Consider the following 23914-nt stretch of genomic DNA (forward strand, 5'->3'; position numbering starts at 1 on the left):
CATTTGGGTTACTCCATGAAGTTCGGGTAAAAAGTGTGACATTGGGTCAAAGTTCCCAAATGTTGATCTGAATATTGTTTTTGATAGCTCAACTACTATATTTTAGGAAATAGTATGCTTTTTCCCCAAAACATAAAACTGAATTTGTGGTTGATCATTATATTCATGATGGGAAATTCAAAATACCTATGCTACATGGACACCAAATCTAAACAATTGCTCTGAACATTTTTTAATGGGTTAGGTTATTTGTCAGTTTTCTTGTTGTTTAAGATTAACTTTAGGGTATAATCAAAGGAAAAAACAAATGGTTCAGTAGATGCTCAAAATAAGTTGATACAACCCATTGTAATTGAGGCTTTTTGTGTAATTTTGACAAAATTGTGCTTGTTTGGAAAAAGTAACCAATTCAGCTAGAAGAGATCTAAAATAGCATTTATGAGTAAAAGTTTGACTTAAATGACACAGTCAGTGAACCACCTTTCTAAAATGATGTTCAAAATGTATGCCTTTGCTCGTCGTGCTGAGAAATATGGCTGACAATGTGTCAATTTTAGCTATGCTACATGGACACCGTGTCCTGTAGCATAGGTAGAAAACAGCACAATTTATCCAGTAATTAACTGAAATTAAGCAAAAAAATGGCTAAATCATGTTTTATGGCAGTGGACATGCAAACCGAATACAGAAGCTGAATTTTGGATACATAATTTGGATGTATGTATGAATTATAGAGTGTGGAACAATACCTATGCTACATGGACACCGTGTCCTATTTATCAATTTTCACTTTAGAGGAGCAAACCCTTATGTAAAATAGAGTTCATCTGTATCTGATTGTTATTAATTTATTGTAATTAACCACTTTCTTGGTTCTAACATTAAAAAAATAATTTGTCTACAATCATAGCTTCACAACTAAGGGAATACTCTCTTACCTATGCTACATTTTCTACCGATGCTACATCTGGACACCACGCTATATTTTGGAACATAAATCTTCATTGCTGAAGAACAATTTTGCAATGCATGTTTTATTTTGAATATCCATCCAATTACTATTTACCAAAGGTTAAGATGTGTCAGTATGTGTGGAGGTATTTCAGCTTGAGGGGTTACTTTAGTTTGAAAATACCGATGCTAGATGGACACCATTTCAAAAAATGATACTTTTTCTTCTTGCATCTTATAAACAGCAGCAAGTTTGGAGAATTCAACTTTTTAAAAACTCAACTTGGAGTGAGTTGAACATATTAAAATCAAAATCTTTCAGATACAGTTTCTGTATGGAGATAGCAAGCCTTAGTACCTATGCTACAGGACACAAAAAGTGTGGACACCAAATGTAGCATAGGTAACAGAATTTTCACATGCATGTAGTATCAACACGAGCAGCTTTTGTACAATTTTATGAATAGATATGGGTGAATATGACTTTAATCTAATAGTAAATTATTTAAAAGGATTGATCAGTTGGCATTTTTGCAACAAAACAGCAAAAATAAAAACACATGTTTCTGTTAATTTAAATGTCACACTTTTTACTGACATTTTTAGTGGTTTTGCACACATTTTGCCCAATAAAAATTATTTGAGGGCAGATACAGTCCTAGTTTGATTTTATTTTTAAAAGTAACATCATATCCTTTGAGGAAAATGTTACTTTGAAGGATTTGAAAGACTAAAATTTTTACAAATTGATAACAAAGAGAGTAATTTCAGCATTATCAGCTATTATTCCAACTTCATGGAGTAACCCATTTACATTAAACTCACCACGGTGACCTTGACCTTTGACCTTTTGATCCCAATACCAATCCCAACTTGCCTACTCCCAAGGGCAACCCCCTACCAAAGTTAGACATCAAAATCTCATTTCTAACTCAAGTTATCATCCGGAAACCATTTACCTTTAACTCACCATGGTGTCCTTTCACCTTTTGACCCCAAAACCAATCCCAACTTGCCTACTCCCAAGGGCAACCCTCTACCAAAGTTAGACACCAAAAACTCATTTCTAACTCAAGTTATCATCCGGAAACCATTTACCTTAAACTCACCACAGTGACCTTGACCTTTGACCTTTTGACCCCAAAACCAATCCCAACTTGCCTACTCCCAAGGGCAACCCCCTACCGAAGTTAGACATCAAAATCTCATTTCTTACTCAAGTTATCATCCGGAAACCATTTACCTTTAACTCACCATGGTGACCTTTCACCTTTTGACCCCAAAACCAATCCCAACTTGCCTACTCCCAAGGGCAACTCTCTACCAAAGTTAGACACCAAAAACTCATTTCTAACTCAAGTTATCATCCGGAAACCATTTACCTTTAACTCACCATGGTAAACTGTAAACCACCCTCCCCCTGCCCCCCCCCCCCCAATACATTGACACTTAATTTAAGATATCAAACTACTTCGTTGCATCAAACAAGATTATATTTACCGCGTTCCTCCGACGGCTTGTTGTAAGTGATATTAACTATCCTTGGATCAACAATGACAGGGTTCTGGTCACCGCTGATTGTGCCGGTGTTCCCTATGCTGGCTCCACTTATTTGTGGGTAATCTACAATCAAAAGCAAGAATTACAATATCTATTATAAGATGGAATTTTTGCGTCAGGGTGATATAAATCAAATTAGGTTTTGCCCTTCACTGACGTTTAAACACTGTATACTCAGTGTGTTACCTCCGGAGTGAAAGTTGGAAAAAAATCACTCGGGTGGGACTGGAACCCACAACCTCCTGCTTTCTAGTGCAGATGTCTTACCACTCGACCAGCAAGCTAACGGGATTGGTTGGCTGGTTCGAATCTGATGTACATAGCAGTGGGTACCACATAAACTATGCCGTTAGCTCGGTGGTCGAGTGGTAAGACATCTGCACTAGAAAGCAGGAGGTCGTGGGTTCGAGTCCAACCAGAGTGATTTTTTCCAACTTTCACTCGGGAGGTAACACACTGAGTATACAGTGTTTAAACGTCGGTGAAGGGCAAAACCTAATTTGATTTATATCACCCCGACGCAAAAATTCCATCTTATAATAGTTTATGTGATACCCACTGCTATGTACATCGGATTCGAACCAGCCAACCGATCCCGTTAGCTCGGTGGTCGAGTGGTAAGACATCTGCACTAGAAAGCAGGAGGTCGTGGGTTCCAGTCCCACCTGAATGATTTTTTCCAACTTTCACTCGTACATTTATGTGAATAACAGGTACATGTATGTGAATAACACCATATTTAGGTTTTTAAAATATTACTCATAAGATGGAATTTGCGTTGGGGTAATGTAAAGCAATATTGTCTTATTGCCCTTCACATACGTCAGGCGCGGATCCAGGATTTTTTAGAAGGGGGGCACAACTTTGGAGAATTTGCTCCAAGAACTAATACGAGCGTGAAGCCCCTGACAATTTTGGATTCTAGATGCTCTGTGGTGCAATCTGAGGCCATTCCTGGCCACTTTACCCCTGAATTGTTTGAGCAAAAGCTTTTACGATTATAAGGATTCTTTATAAATATACTCCTGCTTTTAAACATTTAAGTTACTGTGTACTTCAAAATAGTAAACCATGTATTTTCGAATTCATATTTCCTGCATTGTTTATTGGAAAAAGAATCATATTGACTTAGTTTGTAAACTGTTGCAACAATGCGTTGGGGCATTTGCTCCGAGGACTAATGAGAGCGTGGGGTCAGGGGCCCACTAATAAAGGGCCCCGGGAAATTTTGGAATCGAAATGCTCTGTGTTGCAAATCTGAGGCGATTCCTGGCCCCCTTTCCCCTATAGCCCTGGGTTAAGAGTAAAATGTTTTAAGATACTAAGGATTTTTTTCATTTTCATTTCGGTTAGCGGTAACACATGTGTTTTTTTTTTTTAACCTTTTAAGTTTCTTCTGTTCTTCACTTGATAACCATGTGTTTTTGTCTGCATATTTATTTTTGTGCATTTTATTTGTGAAAAGGAATTGGATAGGCTTATATTTTGTAAACTTTTGAAAGGATGCAAATAGGGGCTTCTGCCCAAGGACTAATGCGAGCGTGAAGGGCAAATTTCTTACGGCGTGGGGTCCGGGGTCGACGGCGTGGGGTCCGGGCCCGGTTTAAGGGCATCGGGAATTGTTGTTTAAAATACACTGTTGCTTTACAAGCCTTTTAAGTTTCTCCTGTTCTTCACTTGATAACCATGGATTTTTGTCTGCATAATTATTTTCATGCAATTTACTTCTGAAAAGGAATAACTGTATAGACTTAGTTTGTAAACTGTTGCAAGGATGCTTTCTAATAATTTGTTTCAAGTTTAAATTGTCAGTGTATCAATTAGAACAAACCGCTTGAACATGTACATGTAAGTTGAGTTCAAGTTTAAAATTTGTGTAATTTAATCAAACTACCAGTAAAACAGGAGAGTAATTAGGCCTCCATGCACATTGGAACTTCACAGATCTCAATGAAAAGTGAAAAGTCCCATTCGATCCCGAGAGCCCCCTCTCTGAGCTGACAGGGGGCTGGTCGGCAGTGTGGTCCCCCTTGTTTCAGGGACACTGCAATGCTATATATTGTGTCTAATAGCGTCAATGCAAAGGATGGAGGGGAAGGATGCTGACAGGGAACCGATATCAGGGCCAGGGGAGTCATAACATGCAGGGTTGACGGACAAATGTTTGTGTCTCACCCGGTCTTGGCTGTAGTTGCGGCAGAGGTTGTTGCGTTGGTTCCTGCTGGGAAGGCTGTCCACTGCCAGACTGAGTTGTTTGTTGATCATCTGGTAGTTGTTGGGTCAGAGCTGCTTGACTGTCTGTTACTGTGGTTACGGTAAGAGCAACCCACAAACCAAATTTGAAGTTCCTAAGTAAAGTATTTCTCAAGCAATTAGTGACCTTGACCTAGCTGTCGGCCCCAAAAGCAACAGGCCTCTTAAGACTATCAAGAATGACGGACAACCCACAAACCAAATTTAAAGCTCCTAGTAATTATTTTCAAGTTATCGCGTTGACAAGATTTCCATTGTTTTAACAATAGTGACCTTGACCTTTGACCTGTTGGTCCCAAAAGCAATAGGCTTCTTAAGACTACCAAGAACAACCCACAAACCAAATTTCAAGTTCTTTAAGGTAAAGTATTTCTCAAGTTAACTCGTTAACAAGATTTCTTTTGCTTTAGCAATAGTGACCTTGACCTTTGACCTGTCGGCCCCAAAATTAATAGGCCTGTTAAGACTATCCAGAACAATCAACAAACGAAATGTCAAGTTCCTCAGTAAGGTATTTTTAATGTTCTTGTGCTGACAAGAGTTAACCTAACCAAAACCAAAACATAACACACATGCAGACTAGCACGTTTGTTATGGTGTAAATCAAGGATTTTCTTTTGCTTCTCTTCTCTTTTCCTTTGTTTGTCCCTTAACATTTTTGCAACAGCTCTCATTGGTTTTGTACACATTTTCCAACCGAGGTGTCCTCGATTCGGTTTCTGTCCTCGATTCATTGATAATGTTGCGTGTGTCCTTGACTTACACCATAAACAAAATAATGAAGAAAAGACAGACCAGCAGCCGATTTCACAAAATCTTAAGTAACATTTGAAGCAAATTTGCTGGAGCCAAAATTTACTGGGAAAGTTGCGCAACATTTCACTTATGACACATTTCACGAAAGTCACATAGTGCGTAAGTCCACAAGTTGCGCAATAAATTATGATGCAACTTGCACCATCATTTTAGGCGGCCTAAGTTGTGGCGTAGCAACTGAAAATTACACATTTTACCAGCAAATCAGGACTGTCGTAGAGCTTGTTGCACAACTTATCAAGATTGATACAAGAGGGACAAAATAATTTTCAAAATGGCAGGCTGATCCAAAGACAAAGTGATCCAACGACTGAAAAATTCATGCACAAACAGCCGTCGTAAATGCTGCTTTTATCCTCGACCAAGATGCTTAAATTATTTAAAGCACTGTGCAGCTGTGCCAAGTTTTGTGAAATTGATTTTGAAGTTTATTGCGCAGCTGCGCAGCAAATTTGTTACGTAAGTCTTACTCAACATGGCACAAGCTGCGCACTTTTTTATGAAATTGGCTGCTGCCCATTGTCATGGCGCAACCAACAAAGGGTCTATAGTTAAACCAAAATTCAAGATTATATGAAATGCTATAAAATGGACATTTTTGGGATAAGAAATATTCAATTACATACCTACATTTGTATTTTTCTTAAATTAAGGCAGAGTTTTTGCTTACCGTCATTGAGTCCGATCTCCTGAACGCCCGTTGCCTTGACGTCGCCCTCACTGAACAGCCTCTCAGCCTCCATATCCGACTTGGCTGTGGACTCGGCTAGATTCACAGCTGCAATGTAGCCTAGTGCAGTTGGAAAATAATCAGCAAATAAATGCACTGCGGATCTGCAAACATTTCAACTCATTTGAATACGTGTTCTGAATTATTTCAAATTAGCTTCAGATTCACATTTGAGATGCTATCAACCTAAATGAGTCGTTTGTCGGCAATTATTATTATCAAGCCCAAAATATTCAGTAAGGGTAAAAATTTCAAAATTGACTTTTTTTGTAAAATCGGAAGGCTACATATGTCCTCTTTCATGTCAACTTTTTTTTCCTGAGAAATTATAACGATGAAGTATCTAAAATGTGACATTTTTGCTGAGAAGTTAATATTCAATAACCTGAAATAAAGCATGTTTATTGTTGTGTGATAAACACTTTAATTTTTAATCGTTGATTTCTCTGTTTCTCTGTTTCCTTCTTTCTGATCTGCCTGTGTTCCAAGTCCCATAACTTCTGAACCGAAGGTCGCATTCACTTGGGGTTTTCACCAAATGTAAACTGAAATGCAGCTCTATTCAAAAAATGTAATTAAAAACAAGTGATCGCATGACATATTTGTGCATTTGGCCTGAAGACTGCTGACCCACCTGCGACAAATTTATTTAGTTATAATGGTTTATTGGTTTTGTCAAAATTTCACACAATTTGATAAGGGCCGACAAATGACTCATTTAGCATGATCGCATCTCATGTTTGTGCATTTGGCCTGAAGAGCTGCTGACCCACCTGCGACCATGTTCTCGTGTTTCTTGTCAATCTTGAGGATTTCTTGGTAAGTCGTAACAGCCGCTTCGTAATCCTTCAGTCCCTGCTGGGCCTTGCCAAGGTGCACCAATGCCTTGACGTTGTTTGGTTCCAACTGCAAGGCCGTCCGGCAGTCCTCCATTGCCTCTGTAAACTTTTCCAATTTGTTGTAAGCCTTGGGGAGGGGGAAATAAGTGAAAAGAGGGGATTCAAATACAACGAAGCGTTGTGTGTCTAAACAGGATAAAAGGTGTGTCGCCTGGGATTAATCATCTGCCTTATGTGCAGTACTACAAAAACAAACATGTAAGATGAGTTGCCCCCCCCCTCCCAAAATGATATGTTTTCTCTTAAATTTTTCCCCTTGATATGAAAACTTTTCAGGAAATAAATTAAAACGTTCATGACGTTGCGTATCTCTCTCACAAGCCTTCCCCTCCACTTACCTCTATCCACCCAGGAGTACACATGTAAATGAGTATGAGTAAGGGTATTAGTTGGGGAGCAACCTACAATGATCCAGGAGGAATAGGAATATTCTCAGTCATTTCATGAATACTGAGATCTAGGCTCGTAACAGACTTGACTTGACTTGGAGCATGTTTTGACGGCCCTCGAACTGGAACATGTTTCTGATGTCACAGCCGTGACCTGAAACATGTTTCCTGTGCACCGCAAAAATGACTGACCGAAAAAATGGTTCATGACGTCATGTTACTGCCTACATGACTGCACACACCCCCCCCCCCAAAAAAAATCACGTGGCGTCCGGACATGATTAACAATAACATTCAAAGCAAAAGTGGGAGGTTATTTTTAAAGCATTTCCCCAAAGTTCTAAAAAGAGTAGGCCTGATATTCTGTATCAACTTTCGTACCAATTGAAGGTAAAAACCCACTATTTAAACCCCATTTATGGTAAAAAGTAACGTTGTCTGCAAGGCTTCTTTACCTTTCCGCCATCTTGAAACATAAGTGAACCGACCGGAAACATCGGTTCAACTTTGGTCGAAACAATGACGTCATTTCAGTGTAACCGAAGCGCCAAAACGGCCGCAAACCAGAAACATGTTTACGGTCACAGCGCCAAAACATGCCCTTGTTTACCTGTGCCCTGTTGGTGTACAGCACCACAAAGTCTTTTAGATGTTCCAGGCCCTGCGTGTAGAGTTTAATGGCTCGTGTGTAATCACCCTTGTTGAACGCTTGGTTCCCCTGATCTTTCAGAACCGTCGCCTCTGCTTTACGCTTCTCTGCACGCTCGTTGGCATCTGCTTCCAAGGCTCTCATGACATTATCTGAAAATAAAGTCAATCGCACGTTTCATAAAAGGACATAAAAGGACAGAGTTTTCTACAGTATAATCCCCCGTTAACCCTAAGGCCAAAACAAAGTCTCCAGTTTCTGGTATGGAGCTTGCCCCAAAAGTTGTGCGGTGACGCAGTTTTTTTTTTCCCCACTTGTTTTTTCTTCAAATGTCAGCTGATATGTTGCAGATGACACTTTGATCCCCTTAAAACTCTCTGAAAGATTTTGCAGGATTGAGGCAGTGGTCATCCCTCCAAGGACCACATAAATAACAGAGCATTTTGCAGGATTGAGGCTGTATGCAATTTTTACATGAAAGCAGTTGGAGGATTTTGCAGGACTGAGTTTGTATCCTAGCAAAAACGCCTAGGGAGTTAGGATTAATACAAATTCTGGTTATGGGCAATTGAATGTCATGTCAGTATTGAACAGAGCTTTTAAGAGCTCAGTGAATAAACCTGACAATGTATTTTTCAAATCTTCTACATGTACAGCCATTATCTGGTAATGGTCAAAAAGACTACACAGACTAGGAGTTGTGGATCATTTCTCTGAATTGTTATTTAGTTATAATGGTTTATTGGTTTTGTCAAAATTTCACAAAATTGACGAGGGCCAACAAATGACTCATTTAGCATGATCGCATCTCATGTTCGTGCATTTGGCCTGAAGACTGCTGACCCACCTGCGACCATTCTCTTGTATTTCTTGTCAATCTTGAGGATTTCTTGGTAAGTCGTAACAGCCGCCTCGTAATCCTTCAGTCCCTGCTGGGCCTTGCCAAGGTGCAGCAATGCCTTGACGTTGTTGGGTTCCAACTGCAAGGCCGTCCGGCAGTCCTCCATTGCCTCTGTAAACTTTTCCAATTTGTTGTAAGCCTTGGGGAGGGGGAAATAAGTGAAAAGAGGGGATTCAAATACAACGAAGCGTTGTGTGTCTCAACAGGATAAAAGGTGTGTCGTCTGGGGTTAATCGTCTGCCTTATGTGTAGTACTACAAAAACATACATGTAAGATAAGTTGGCCCCCCCTCCCAAAATGATATGTTTTCTCTTAATTTTTTCCCCTTTATATGAAAACTTTTCAGGAAATAAATTAAAACGTTCATGACGTTGCGTATCTCTCTCACAAGCCTTCCCCTCCACTTGCCTCTCTCCACCCAGGAGTACACATGTAAATGGGTAAGGGTATTAGTTGGGGAGCAACCTACAATGGACTGATCCAGGGGGCATAGGAATATTCTCAGTCATTTCATGAATACGGAGATCTAGGCTTGTAACAGACTTGACTTGATTTGGAGCACGTTTTGATGGCCCTTGAACTGGAACATGTTTCTGATGTCACAGTCGTGACCTGAAACATGTTTCCTGTGCACCGCGAAAACGACTGACCGAAAAAATTGTTCATGACATCATGTTACTGCCTACGTGACTGCACACAACCCCCCCCCCCAAAAAAAAATCATGCGGCGTCCGGACATGATTAACAATAACATTCAAAGCAAAAGTGGGAGGTTATTTTTAAAGCATTTCCCCAAAATTCTAAAAAGAGTAGGCCTGATATTCTGTATCAACTTTCGTACCAATTGAAAGTAAAAACCCACTATTTAAACCCCATTTATGGTAAAAAGTAACGTCGTCTGCAAGGCTTCTTTACCTTTCCGCCATCTTGAAACGTAAGTGAACCGACCGGAAACCTTGGTTCAACTTTGGTCGAAACAATGACGTTATTTCAGTGTAACCGTAGCGCCAAAATGGCCGCGAACCAGAAACATGTTTACGGTCACAGCGCCAAAACATGCCCTTGTTTACCTGTGCCCTGTTGGTGTACAGCACCACAAAGTCTTTTAGACGTTCCAGGCCCTGCGTGTAGAGTTTAATGGCTCGTATGTAATCACCCTTGTTGAACGCTTGGTTCCCCTGATCTTTCAGAACCGTCGCCTCTGCTTTACGCTTCTCTGCGCGCTCGCTGGCGTCTGCTTCCTGGGCTCTCTTGACATTATCTGAAAATAAAGTTGATCACACATTACATAAAAGGACAGAGTTTTTTACAGTATAATCCCCCGTTAACCCTGAGGCCAAAACAAAGTCTCCAGTTTCTGGTATGGAGCTTGCCCCAAAAGTTGTGCAGTGACGCAGGTTGTTTTTTTCCCCCACTTTTTTTTTCTTCAAATGTCAGCTGATATGTTGCAGATGACACTTTATCCCCTTAAAACTCTCTGAAAGATTTTGTAGGATTGAGGCAGTGGTCATCCCTCCAAGGACCACATCAATAACAGAGCATTTTGCAGGATTGAGGCTGTCTGCAATTTTTACATGAAAGCAGTTGGAGGATTTTGCAGGACTGAGTTTGTATCCTAGCAAAAACGCCTAGGGAGTTAGGATTAATACAAATACTGCTAAGACAGATTCTGGTTATGGGCAATTGAACCTCATGTCAGTATTGAAAAGAGCTTTTAAGACAATGTATTTTTCAAATCTTCTACATGTACAGCCATTATCTGGTAATGGTCAAGAAGAATACACAGACTAGGAGTTGTGGATCATTTCTCTGAATTGTTATTTAGTTATGATAATGGTTTATTGGTTTTGTCAAAATTTCACACAATTCGATAAGGGCCGACAAATGACTCATTTAGCGTGATCGCATGACTTGTTTGTGCATTTGGCCTGAAGACTGCTGACCCACCTGCCACCATTTTCTCGTACTTCTCGTCAATCTTGAGGATTTCTTTGTAAGTCCTAACAGCCGCCTCATAATCCTTCAGTCCCTGCTGGGCCTTGCCAAGGTGCACCAATGCCTTGACTTTCTTTGGTTCCAACTGCAAGGCCGTCCGGCAGTCCTCCATTGCCTCTGTAAACTTTTCCAATTTGTTGTAAGCCTGGGTGGGGGGAAATAAGTGAAAAGAGGGGATTTAAATTTGCCGCATAGTGATCAACGAAGCGTTGTGTGTCTCAGCAGGATAACAGGTGTGTCGCCTGGGATTAATTGTCTGCCTTATGTGCAGTACTACAAAAACATACATGTAAGATGAGTTGGCCTCCCTCTCAAAGTGATATGTTTTACTTTCTTTTCATTCCCTTTATATGAACACCTTTCAGGAAATAAATTAAAACGATGCATATCTCTCACAAGCCATCAGCAATGTGCAAATAGTGCACAGTACTATATACTTAATCCCTTTCCCCTTTTCAGAAAATCGAGCCCACTTGGGCCCCCACCCACCCCCCCCCCCCCCCACAAAAAAATGGTTCTGGACCCCCTCCCCCTTGAGAACGGTCACATGTGCAGTCTACAATAATGGTTGTTTACTTCATGAACCCTGCATTGCATATAAATACAAATTATGATTATATTGCAAATTATCTCATATACACCACAATGCCTATATTATGTGGGCGTGAAGGGCACATGTGCCTCGCAACAGAGTACTGCAGCTTTTCAATATCTTGTCTGGCACGAGCAAGTTAAAAACCTTCAAAACATTTGTTGACTGGTGTGATGTGGGCTATGTCATGTTTAGCACCCTCTGCTTTAGCTGCAGGTGCTATGCCCCCCTCAGGTGTCATATCCCACATCACAGCAGTCAACAATTGTTCATTTGTCTACCTTTGGGGGAGTGTGGCATAGTGGTTAGGTTTGTAGTGACTCATGATCAGAGGGTCAGGGGTTCCAATCCAGCTGCTGGTCATATGGTGTGTCCTTGGGCAAGCCACTTCACCTCCACTTGCCTCTCTCCACCCAGGAGTACACGTGTAAATGGGTAAGGGTATTAGTTGGGGAGCAACCTACAATGAGCTGATCTAGGGGGGAATAGAAATATTCTCAGTCATTTCATGAATACGGAGATCTTGGCTCATATTAAAACTAGTCCGAGTATTAAACTAGGACTCAACAGATCGTTTTTTTAACATTATCGCCCGACCATGTCCAAATGTTAAAAAAGCGATCCGTGGAGTCCTAGTTACTCGGACTAGCTCATAACAGACTTGACTTGACTTGCTTACCTGTGCCCTGTTGGTGTACAGCACCACAAAGTCTTTTAGACTTTCCAGGCCCTGCGTGTAGAGTTTAACGGCTCGTGTGTAATCACCCTTGTTGAACGCTTGGTTCCCCTGATCTTTCAGAACCGTCGCCTCTGCTTTACGCTTCTCTGCGCGCTCGTTAGCATCTGCTTCCAAGGCTCTCTTGACATTATCTGAAAATAAAGTCGATCACACGTAACATAAAAGGACAGAGTTTTCTACAGTATAATCCCCCGTTAACCCTAAGACCAGCAATGGAACGACACAAAGGCGCGCGCGGTTGCTATAATTCGTCGGATCAGTGCGCGACATCGCGTCAAGCTGCAATTCAAAACAATTTGAAACATGATTTAGCAACTTTTGATTTGAAATTGAAATCCTAGAATGCTGTCACTTCTCCCAAGTGTAACAAAAAGGGGGATCCAAGAAACTGATTTGGGAAATTTTTATTTGCTGGCCCAACATGGTCAGAAATATCAGCATTATCTAAAACAGATACATGCAAATCTTTAGCACTTATCAGGGAGACATATACAACCAATCAGATCTATTCCATAGTTATATGCAATTAAAGTGATCATCTCATTAGCCCCACAAGTGTACGGAATATTTTTGCAGCAAACCTACTACAATGGTAACAAAATGTGATGCTACAAAAGTGGAAGTGTGCCCAACACACAAATCTATAGGGTGCTTCCCTCCTCCATGGTGATACGATTAAAATGGTAACAGCAAAATTTCGAATAGATTTATCTGGAAAATTCAAAAATCTATGGGCCTTGAAGAGCCTCGACTCAAAATTGCAAGGCCCTGAACCCTCAAGGCCAAGGCCAAGGCCAAGGCTTTTGCCCTCAAGCCTCCCGGCCAAGGCCTAGGCCCTAAAATCCAGCCTTAAGGCAGCCTTAAGGCCAAGGCCCAGCATCAAGGCACTACATCACTGGTGCGGTCCCCCTTGTTTCAGGAACTGTGCTATGCTTATGCTATATTGTGCCTAATAGCGTCAATGCAAAGGATGGAGGGGAAGGATGCTGTCAGGGATCCGATATCAGGGCCAGGGGAGTCATAAAGTGCAGGGTTTAGAGACAAATAATTGTGTCTCACCCGGTCTTGGCTGTAGTTGTGGCTGTGGTTGTTGTGTTGGTTCCTGCTGGGAAGGCTGTCTGCTGCCAGACTGAGTCATTTGTTGATCATCCCTCACTCCATCAGCTGGTAGTTGTTGGGTTGGAGCTGTGCTTGGACCAGGATTAGTTTGTGTCTCACCCGGTCTTGGCTGTGGTGGTTGTGGCGTTGGTTCCTGCTGGGAAGGCTGTCTGTTGCAAGACTGAATCGTTTGTTGATCATCCCTCACTCCATCAGCCGGTAGTTGTTGGGTTGCAGCTGCCTGACTGTCTTGTGCTGTGCTTGGACCAGGGTTAGTTTGTGTCTCATTTCGTCTTCTGACTCTCTTAGCCGGTGGTTCTGCCATTTAGCGCTGGTGATGTGGGCACAGTTTAGTTACAGACAGCTTCGGTAGTCCAACCCTGGTATTATCCTGTGAGTGCAGAGTACAATCAGGTAAAATCACATAATGGATGCTGTTGGTCGGTCAATCGGTCCATCGGTCCATCGGTCGAACGGTTGGTCACTATGTCAGTCGGTCGATCGGTTAGTCGGTCAATCTGTCATTCAGTCAATTGGTTTGTTGCTCTGTCGGTTCATCAGGTGGTCGGTTGATGGTCTCTAATAATGGGAATGTCATGGACTTGGGGTGAGGGTGGTTTTGCTTTCTTCAACTTTTTTTTATCTTGCCTTTTTTATTTGGTTCTTTTCATTTTTCATTTTTTGCAACAATGTACATTTCTGCCTTTTGAAGAAATAGTGGTCCAGAATAGTACTGTTTTGTTAACTTCCTACAGATTATGAGATACTGTTCTAGCTCTGCCCTCTGCTTGGCAGTGTTGGAGTCGAGTCCTCAAAGCCGAGTACCGAGTTCTCTGAGTACTTTAGGGGTCGAGTCCTGGGCAGAGTCCAAGTACACTCTGACGTGTCCGAGTCCAAAGTACCGAGTCCGAGTACATTCAACGCCGAGTACTGAGCTGAGTCCGAGTACCTCAGTCTGAGTCCGAGTCCGAGTACAATAACAAAAAGTACAATAAATAAATAAATAAGCACAAGAATAAATAAAAGAAAATGAAACAAATCAAATTAAATTTTAAAAAAACCCACAGCACGCAATCCAATGTGTTTTACCAAATGGTGAACACCAATAACTTTTATTAATAAGGCTGACACCAACAAAATTGGGTAAAAATGCACATGACAAGCATGTGAAATGGCAAGGCATTCTGATCATGCAAAATACTATTTGTGTAAAATTCCCAAGATTTCCCTAGGTAACGGGCAATACTTTTTGTAGCACGGAGGATTCGTGAATTGGGAGCCAGCCAAGTCCATGCTTTTTATCTTCGCTTGGCGCTGTACGGTTTATACCAGTGAGACCATTTTGGGATTTTTCCCAAGCAAAATCCTAACTTGGGAAAAATCCCGAAATGGTCTCACTGATAACAGTGTAGCACTAAGCAAACATAAGAAGCATAGGCTTAGATGGCTCCTGATTCACGTGCTCATGATATAAAGTGCCGGGACAAGGAGTTTGCTTGGGAAAAATCCCAAAATGATCTCATCGGTAAAGACTTGAGTTCCAGGTTGTAATAAAATCGATAAGGAAAGAAATGTACTCGATTTGTACTCCCGAGTACTGGGGTTGAGTACCGAGTCCAAACCAATGAGTCTGTGCCAAAATTTGAGTATAAAGAATCGAGTACAGGCCAAGTCCAAATCATTTTTGAGCACTGAAGGCCGAGTACGGGCCAAGTACGGGCCGAGTACATGTACTATACGAGTACTCCAACACTGCTGCTTGGTACATGTACATGTACATTGTAGCCTCTTTCACAAATGCAACTCAACGCAAGTTTCGGCCCGTGTCCTTATTGCAGTGCTCAGTTAAATAATACAAGCTATAAGACAATATTGAAATGGACAAACTGTATTTCAGATCCCCATAGTCTGCCTATTACTGCATAGGTTTTGTTGGAACATTAATTTGTGTACGTTTATTATACACTTCACATTTTGCAGCCTACGTTTGTAAGCTAGCCTTTAACCTTAGGCAAAGAAACTGACAATTTTTTCTTACCTCTTCTAAATTCCCACAAAAATCACTTGACAAATGTTTCCACTTTGATGTAAACAGCATGAACAGCGTTTAATGAGGTGGATCTGGTAAAGATGGCGCTGGACAAACACAGCATCATCATCAAGTCGCGTGACATGGTTTAGAACTTGGGATTTTTGTTTTGCTGCATAAGTTACACATACATGTACAGTCTGCATCTGTTCATCTGTGTATGTATGTTTACTTGACACTTGAGTTTTGGACCTTAGATAGGTTCGTGCATTCTATCTACATGTACAACGTACATGTACATGATACAAGTGGTTAAATTTCAATCGCATACACCTCAGTATCCATTTAATTCCACTTTTATTTAACCCTCAAATAAATGCCCTTTATATTGTAAAAAAACATTTTCCTCCAATGTCTTCAAAGTTCACACACTAAGTGCGGTTTTCTTTCCCCTTTTTATAAAAAAAATACTGATCAAGAATTTTCAATCTATTTGAAGTTATCAATTTTGACTTACAAAAAGTTTCAACTCAGTTTTAAACTTAAAAGACAAAAACAATACGTATATGCTTCTGAGAGAGGGTCATTTGGGTACACTGAGGACAATGAACAACATAATTGACAGTACATAAGAGGACACTATGTCCTCAGTTGGAAACCAAATCAAATGATTTACCCAAACAACAGAACTACTAAGAGAATATGAGAGTTGACTGAGAGAATATGGCTGTGGTGTGCAGAACATAGGTCTGTTTGCTTCTAGAACAAACTGCCAAATCGAATCTTTCATTTGTTAGCTGCCAGATCCACAGGCAGGAACTTGCGATGCCTTTTCAGTGCCATGGGAAAATGAACTAATTTATTATTTTCCACCATTTTCTCTAATTGACAAAGACTACCAGAATATAGAAATGGCCACAGGAGTGCTCATCCTCCCCTTCTGGTAAACACAGCATTGGTTTCCAAGTCTACTACGTCTATTGACAACAGAGCCAGTTGTACTACCCAAGTCCAAGACACTTCTGCGTCTACCTCACGACCCACAACGTCAACATCCACTAGCAAGCATCTAATTAGTTCTGTGTGTGGCAAACTTCAGGAATTCTCTCATTCAGAAAGGACTTCAGAGGAAACAATCAACATCATCTTACAGTGGGGACACTAAACAGTACAGCGGCAAGTTGATCGCGCGTCAATTTTTCAGTCGTGCAAACATCGTGCGACTGACTATAAACAGGCCTTTTTGTCCAAATACTACATGTTTTTCCCATTTTCGTGCAGCCCAAAAGGGGGTCTAGACCCACTAACCCCCCTCCCCCACCCCCGCAGATCCAACACTGACATGCATAAGGCCAAGGGTAATTCCTTGAGAAAACGGACATGACCGAAAAATGACAAATTGACATCTTCAAAACTACAAGCATCAAAAGCTAATCTGTGGTATCGCATTAAAGGGGGCAAACTTTTGAGTGCGAGTTACTTATTTGGCAGTCAGATGGAATATGGTTACATGTAAGTGCATTTTTTGTCCAAAAAACCTGCTTTTATGGCTAAACTTATAGATTGTGGGTAGTCATTCGGCACCTTGTTTTTACACGAAAAATGCGAGTGTTACTGTGAGTTGTTCTTTTTAAGGCAGAGATATGGGCTTATATTTTATGCGAAAAGATTTTTTTTGATTATTAGTTTCTAAATACATCTAGGCCTATCGGTATACAGAAAATACCATTGAGATGAACCATTTTGTCTTTCATCATGTTCATCAATTTGGCCAAAAAAGTAATGTTGAACTGACGGATGTTCTTTACAAGATATATACGGAGTAAAGATGAGACCTTTGAAGATGCTTTTAAAAGAATACAAAACGAAATGTGTGCGTGGATTACAGGGGTATCATTGAAGAGGCTACTACACAGCAAGTGCATTCAAATTTCAATGAACATGGTCGCATGCATATCTTAACCTGTTTGTGTTTGGCATCCCTCACTGAACATTTGCTGAATTTGTATCATTGTAACAAAAGTACGTTTTGAAAAAAAAAAGGACTTCGTTATGGGCAATTCCGTAAATTTGGACATAAATGTCAGACACTTTAATGAGCTGCTGTTGGAAAAGTGATTGTGATAGCCTACATCATTAATAATGTGACATCTAATGAGTTAAGAAAACAATTACAGACCAAACTAAGGTACCACCACCTTAACGACCTTGTACATGTACATCATGTGATCTGACATACGTTGGATTTTACGGAATAGTACCAATGCGAGACTTTTGGCGTGTTGTTGGTTAACAATTAAACAGGTTAATGAGAAATACATTTGTAAATTGGATATAACCAGACTATGTATGTATATCATGGAACAGGAGCGAGTTGATCGACTCCTGCCAAGAAGGGGGTGTGAACTCCACCTCAGGAATGAGGGTGTGTACCTCTCGGAAATAAAGCTCTCAACAGTCTTGGATTAGTTGAGCTTGGATTGATCAGCTCATTTCATGATCAGATTAACTGGCTGGATAACAGCAACAGTGATGACTGTCCATAGTGCTCTACTGATACTGGAAGCTCATCCACTGCACAATCCAGATACAAAAGGAATGAACAAACTCAAGCCAGCATGCTCTCACTCTATTTTAGCCACTACATGCTGCAACAAATAATTTGGGTACGAGTTGGTTGCATACATATGCACGACATGCACAACATTCACGTTTACATAATTATATGTAGCCAGAAAAACACACATTTTCATGCCCCAAATGCTTGAATCATTTCGCCTAATGCCCTTTATCCGAAAGAATAAACAATACCGGTACACTTACTTTTAACATCCAGATAAGATTCTGGTGAATTTCTGGAATAAAGTGCCAGTAACCCTCGGCTATTGTACCCCAGTACATGTACACGTCAGCAGCGGAAACATTGAGAGAGCGAATGTAACACTCCCACTGAGTAAAATTATCACTCCTCAATGAAATAGTTGTAGTTATAATGAAAAGTACAATTTACCCCTTACAACGTTCAAAAGGGATCAATAATAAATTATATCAACAAAAACATCTCATCCAATTAGCACACATGTTTCCCGAACATGGCAAAGGCGGGCACTACTTTTTGTGTTGCGAATATATAAAATTGTTTACATGAATAAAGTGCCGTCTGCCCAGTTATAGCAAACCCGACGTTAAAGGGACTTGTTCAATACTGCGTTATAACACACATGATGCACAATGCTATATATTAAAGGGCAAAACCTTGGACTTTCCCCTGTATGTATATATTGTTGATTGTACAATGGTGTGCTCGACAAATGTTTACCTACACTACAACGAGCCAGAGAAAAATCCATTCAAGTTCAGTGTCGTCACTACGTCACTACCCCGTTTATGGGTGCAGACAGTAAATGGGTCCGAAATTGCCTACGCCGGCCAAATCACGATTTGCATGCCCTCAAAATCTTCAGTATTTGAGCATGCTGTGTGCCATGAACTTGAGGGTTTGTAAAAAATATGGGTGGAAGCCGTGCACAGGACTGGGAGCTTGCAGTTCTGTGTAATGGTTCTGATGTAATTTGGACCCTAAAAGCGCTCTATGTTGCAATGGAGTGTAGGCATCGTTTTTCAAAATGGCGATGGGCTTCAGGACTATTTTCAGGGGTGATCATCTTCAGATGGACATTTCTCCTAAAAGTCATCAGTTGACCCCCCAAAAATTGAAAAGAAAATTAAAGATGATGAAATAAGCTTTAATTTGATGTGTGTCTCGAACACCTTGGAGAGTTGTGAGTATTTTTCCCGAATTTTTGAAGTGGGAGCATTTACCATTGGGGTCTATGGAAGTTTATTTACTGGTCTGCTACCTATAATTTGGTTTGTATTCTCAGGTCATCCACCATTGACTCTCATCACAGACCTTGATGCCAATTCTATCAACAATACCGAATGAAAAAGCTGCCACAAACAATCCCATATTTGGTGCTGCCCCGCTGCTTACAGATAATGTATGTTTACCGGTATGTACATATACACCAGGTAAAAGGAATAATGGCGATATGGGACTATTGCAGGTGCTTTTCATTTCGATTGGAGTGCTCATCATCACCTGTCCTAAGTGAAAAATTCTTTACTAGGCAAACTCAATCTGTTTTTCTTTGATAATGAGTGATTTGCTTGTAAACAACTTACAGCACACACCACAGGGGTAAGGCCAAAAAAACAATACTTCTTCTTCCGGTTACCCGACCAACCCTATTTTTAGGCCGCGACCCTAAAAATTTTATCAGCAATTCCAATTTTTTTTTTTAAATTAATGATTGAATAAATTTAAAAAAAATCTTGTCTTTTCTGTCTTCACAAAATACCTCTCAACAACCCTTTTTGCGTAAAAAATGCTTGTATTTATTTGTTTCCTAACTTACATTCGCTATTTTTGTTCACAAGAAACCTCTGTTGTTTTTAGAAATTTGCTTCGCGATAACTACTTCGCAATTTGATGTCCCAGTGACGATAAACACATGAGTAATGCTAGCTCATCAATGCAGCGATGACTGGTTCCCACCGCACCGCACAGGGGCCAATTTAGAAGACATGATGAAAATGCGGTTACCAGTCTGTGCATGGCTATGCATTGCAGGCCGCGTGGTGCAGGCAACTGGTCGGATTGGACATAGTAAAAATGCCAAGAAAACACCGATGGAGAAAGAACATTTTTGCAAGTTAATTCACAGAACTTGATCTCTCTTGTCTGTGTACATGTATGTATCATCCGTGTTCAAGAGTTCGATTTGAGATCGCACTACTCGTATTTGGAGTGATACGATGCAGCGTGTTTCCCCGAAATTTTTTATCGTAAAAAGAGGTCTGTCGCCCGCCATACATGCACACAGTGCATGCATCACACACAGACTTTTGGCCAGTTCCCCATCTTGACTAGTGTTGTGCATATGGTGCGCACGACCTGAATTTTACATTATTTTTTAATGGAATTAAAGAATTATCGAACGTAAATATGTGGACAATATTTAAGGTAGGTTTAATTCACTTTTTGTGGCTATTTTTTTTGTACAGCATTCGTAGTGCAATGGAAATAGTTCAGACTCAAACTTCGCATATAATTGAATACCCCATTCAATCAGCATTAAAAAAAATTGGCCCCCAAAAAAACATTCTGACCGACCAACCCTATTTAATTGGAAGCAGAAGTATTTTTATTTTGGCCTAATCTACTGTAATTTCATTCAAATTTTGTGGGGATTAGCAAAACTATACATTTTTGGAAACTGTGTTGTATACTTAGCCAGAAAACCAATGTTTACATTTTCCCCAAAGGGTGCAGACCTGTAAAATATGGTAGGCCCAGAATGGTCTAAGCGGCCAAATCACAATTTGTTTGCCCTCATATTCTTTGCTGTTAGAGCGTTTTGTGGGCCATGAACTTGAACGTTGTAAAAAAGATGGGTGGAAGCACAGGCGTGTGAGCTTGTATTTTCTGTGAAATTCGCATGAAATTGGGCCCTAAAATTGCTTTATTTTGCAAAGGCACCATTTTTCAAAATGGCGATGGGCAGGGGCGTAAATCCGGGGGGGGGGGGGGGGGGGGTATGTATATCCCCCACCCCACTTTTTGACCAGGGGGATGGGCTATTGAATCATCCCCACCCTTGACCTTTTTGGGGTGAGAAAAAAACTGCGCATTTGGAGGTATTTTCCGAACGACCCAACAACTAAAATGTATTCAATAGCATTGAAAAGTGGAGAAACAAAGTACAAAAGCTTTAAAAATGTAAGAGCGAGTATAACATATTGATAAACATGACATATGTTTTTCTTTACCCTGAAGAGCGCCCCTATAATGTGGTGTCCAGTCCCCCCCCCCCTTTTTATTCTTTTTAAGGCGATCTCTAGTAATTGGCGATCTCTAGCAATAAATTACTTCACCTGGCCTTCGATCAGAAAGAAACTTTTGTCATGTACATGTATGTGTGTACATGTAGAAGAAACCTACATGTACATGTGTGTACATTTAGGATCATGTAGAATCATTATCATTCATCTTTACACATAAGCATCAATGAACTTGAAATGCAAAGTTCTAGTTCTCACTGAACCTGACGCATCATCATCACTTTCAGACTTCATGACGACATCCTGAGTGTCCTCATCGCTATGGTACACTGACAAAGGTCCATGTAGTAACAATGATAACATTTTATAGCCAAGAAGACTATAACAAAAAGGACAAAAAGATGTGTCCGTAAATTGGGATTAAGATTAGGAGAAGCCTGTTCTTACGTGGGAGACTAGAATGTGACATCTAATGAGTAGAAAACAATTACAGACCAAACTAAGGCACCACCACCGTAACGACCCTGTACATGTACATCATGTGGTCCGACGTACATTGGATTTTATGGAATTGCCCCTATGCGAGTCTTGTGGTGTGTTGATGGTTAAATTAAACAATTCAACAGGTTAATTAACCAGAATACCAGTGAAGGGTGCATACCCTATAAATAACCAAAGTAAAAGTAAAACAGACTGACAGACAAACATAAAGAAACTTAAGAAAGTTAATTGTCCTACCTACCAACCTGGATAATTGTTAGGATGTTACCGTAAACACACCCATATTTTCAGCCTAAGTGAACCTACCATGATACGGGTCTTGACACACATCCATGGCTTAGCCGGTGTCAATTCTTGCTGTCCTCTTTGGAGGTTTGTGGCCATGAACTTCCTGTATGCATCTTCATCGGTCTCTGCAAGCTCATCCAGCATTGACCAAAAGCACTGTGCCTGCTTCATCAGGTCATGTTGGATGCCAGTCGCCATACTTTACTAAAATTGGAAAAGAAAGGAGGAAAAGTTGGAAAATGAAGTCCGCGCGACATTCGCAATGGAGCCCTCGCCGATATTCATAAACGGTATTTCACTTTCATCCAGACGGTAGGCCTAAGTATCGTTTAATATCTTGATCTTAAAATCATAAATCCGTAATTGTATCTCACATGGCATATGTAGTAATTCTGTGGCCGTTTTGAGGGTGAAATCTGATGGTTTTGTTGGCAAATGGTTGGGTTGTTAATTATTTGAAACACCATGTAAGTACTATCGCCAGATCATGTCCAAATGTTAAAAATAATGGAGGGGCTACTGTTGGGGTAATTACTATCGTTACAGCATCGTCTGGCTCCCTGACCTAATAGTTAATGTCCTTCGTACAACTGCATGTGCGCACATCACATCACATGACAGCGATAAGGGTCTGTGGATGAACAGTTTGCCACATGCATGCATGCAAAATCATAGCAGGGTACCAACGAAATCGAAGAAAGTGTTCTTGTTTTGAAGTATGTTTTTGATTCAAAATGTTGAATGCTTAATGGCACGTTTTGTATTGATCATGTGTATGCTCCAACTTTTGTGCAATTTAAGGAAAGAATTCCATAAATATACATGTATGGACATCACTAATTTTTCCGATAACATGTCCTAAAAAGCCAAATTTTGCAGGGAAAATATTGTAGTATTTACTGAGAAAACACTTGGAACTTTTCTGACCAGTCTCATAATAGGGTTTGTGCACAGGGTGACAAGTGATGTCCAGGTGGGGTATGGAAGTCTTTCTGCTTTGTTTATCCACAGACCATTGTTGTCATGTGATGTGCACACACGCAGTGGTACATGTAACTCCGATGGGGCTTACACTGTGTACTGAGACTTGGGTAATCATTATCTTCAGAACACCTCTATTTTTTACCGGTTCCGTTCCGTTCAAAACTGACTTTTGCATGACTGTTCAGTACCAAAACAACTTTTGCGGGCCAGTCTTTTGTCTTCAGATTAACTCATGTTTGTTGTAATTTTGAAACGCACTTTCAAAGAAAATGTGACTTTCTTATCTTTTTTTTTGCAATGCAGAGACGCAAGCCAGACAGAATGAAAGCCTGATGCTGATTGGCTGATAACAAATTTTTCAAAAAATATTATTTTTTTTATAAGCCAATCAGCATGATCAGCATCGAGCCTTCATTGCATCAAGTTTTCACTGTTGCCATAAATTCGAGCCTGTTTTCTGGTTGTCGTCGTCGTCTTTTCAAATGACTCTTTTACCCCATAATTTCCCTCATAAATCGAAGACATGCCCACTTTCCACAATATAATAAACAAAATATTCAAGAAGGTGTCCTCCCTTAAATGATTGAAAAAAAAGTGATGTACGTATTAAGTGTCATTTAGTCAGCTGTTTTGATGAGTCCTTTCTGCCTTTAACCTTATATAGGAACGGGTTCCTAAAGATAACGATTACCGAG

General features: G+C 40.5%; 2 protein-coding genes across 2 annotated transcripts; both read right to left on the minus strand.

Moving 5' to 3' along the window:
* Positions 1–4594: 4594 nt before the first annotated feature.
* LOC119733430 (tetratricopeptide repeat protein 12-like) lies at positions 4595–8399 on the minus strand. Its single transcript, XM_038207001.1, has 4 exons — positions 8209–8399; positions 7084–7276; positions 6251–6370; positions 4595–4815 (listed from the first exon to the last, which is right to left on the minus strand). The coding sequence occupies exons 1-4, from the start codon at positions 8389–8391 to the stop codon at positions 4646–4648; spliced, it is 666 nt and encodes a 221-aa protein (XP_038062929.1). The 5' UTR covers positions 8392–8399; the 3' UTR covers positions 4595–4645.
* Positions 8400–9056: 657 nt separating this feature from the next.
* On the minus strand, positions 9057–22435 carry LOC119732972 (tetratricopeptide repeat protein 12-like). Its single transcript, XM_038206556.1, has 6 exons — positions 22254–22435; positions 13535–13964; positions 12416–12606; positions 11097–11289; positions 10220–10410; positions 9057–9287 (listed from the first exon to the last, which is right to left on the minus strand). Exons 2-6 carry the CDS (start codon positions 13896–13898, stop codon positions 9057–9059), a joined length of 1170 nt encoding a protein of 389 aa, XP_038062484.1. The 5' UTR covers positions 13899–13964; positions 22254–22435.
* Between the last annotated feature and the right edge of the window lie 1479 nt (positions 22436–23914).

This window comes from Patiria miniata, unplaced genomic scaffold (genome assembly GCF_015706575.1).
Source record: "Patiria miniata isolate m_02_andy unplaced genomic scaffold, ASM1570657v1 HiC_scaffold_25, whole genome shotgun sequence".
Lineage (NCBI taxonomy): Eukaryota > Metazoa > Echinodermata > Asteroidea > Valvatida > Asterinidae > Patiria > Patiria miniata.

Coding starts and splice junctions, on each gene's coding strand:
- LOC119733430 (XM_038207001.1), bottom strand. CDS start 8,391: ATGAGAGCCTTGGAAGCAGATGCCAACGAGCGTGCAGAGAAGCGTAAA. Junction 7,277..8,208: donor TGTACACCAACAGGGCACAG/GTAAACAAGGGC, acceptor CCCCTCCCCAAG/GCTTACAACAAATTGGAAAA. Junction 4,816..6,250: donor GGAGATCGGACTCAATGACG/GTAAGCAAAAAC, acceptor CCGTAACCACAG/TAACAGACAGTCAAGCAGCT.
- LOC119732972 (XM_038206556.1), bottom strand. CDS start 13,898: ATGGCAGAACCACCGGCTAAGAGAGTCAGAAGACGAAATGAGACACAA. Junction 12,607..13,534: donor ACAACTACAGCCAAGACCGG/GTGAGACACAAT, acceptor CTTTATTTTCAG/ATAATGTCAAGAGAGCCTTG. Junction 10,411..11,096: donor GTACGAGAAAATGGTGGCAG/GTGGGTCAGCAG, acceptor CTTTATTTTCAG/ATAATGTCAAGAGAGCCCAG.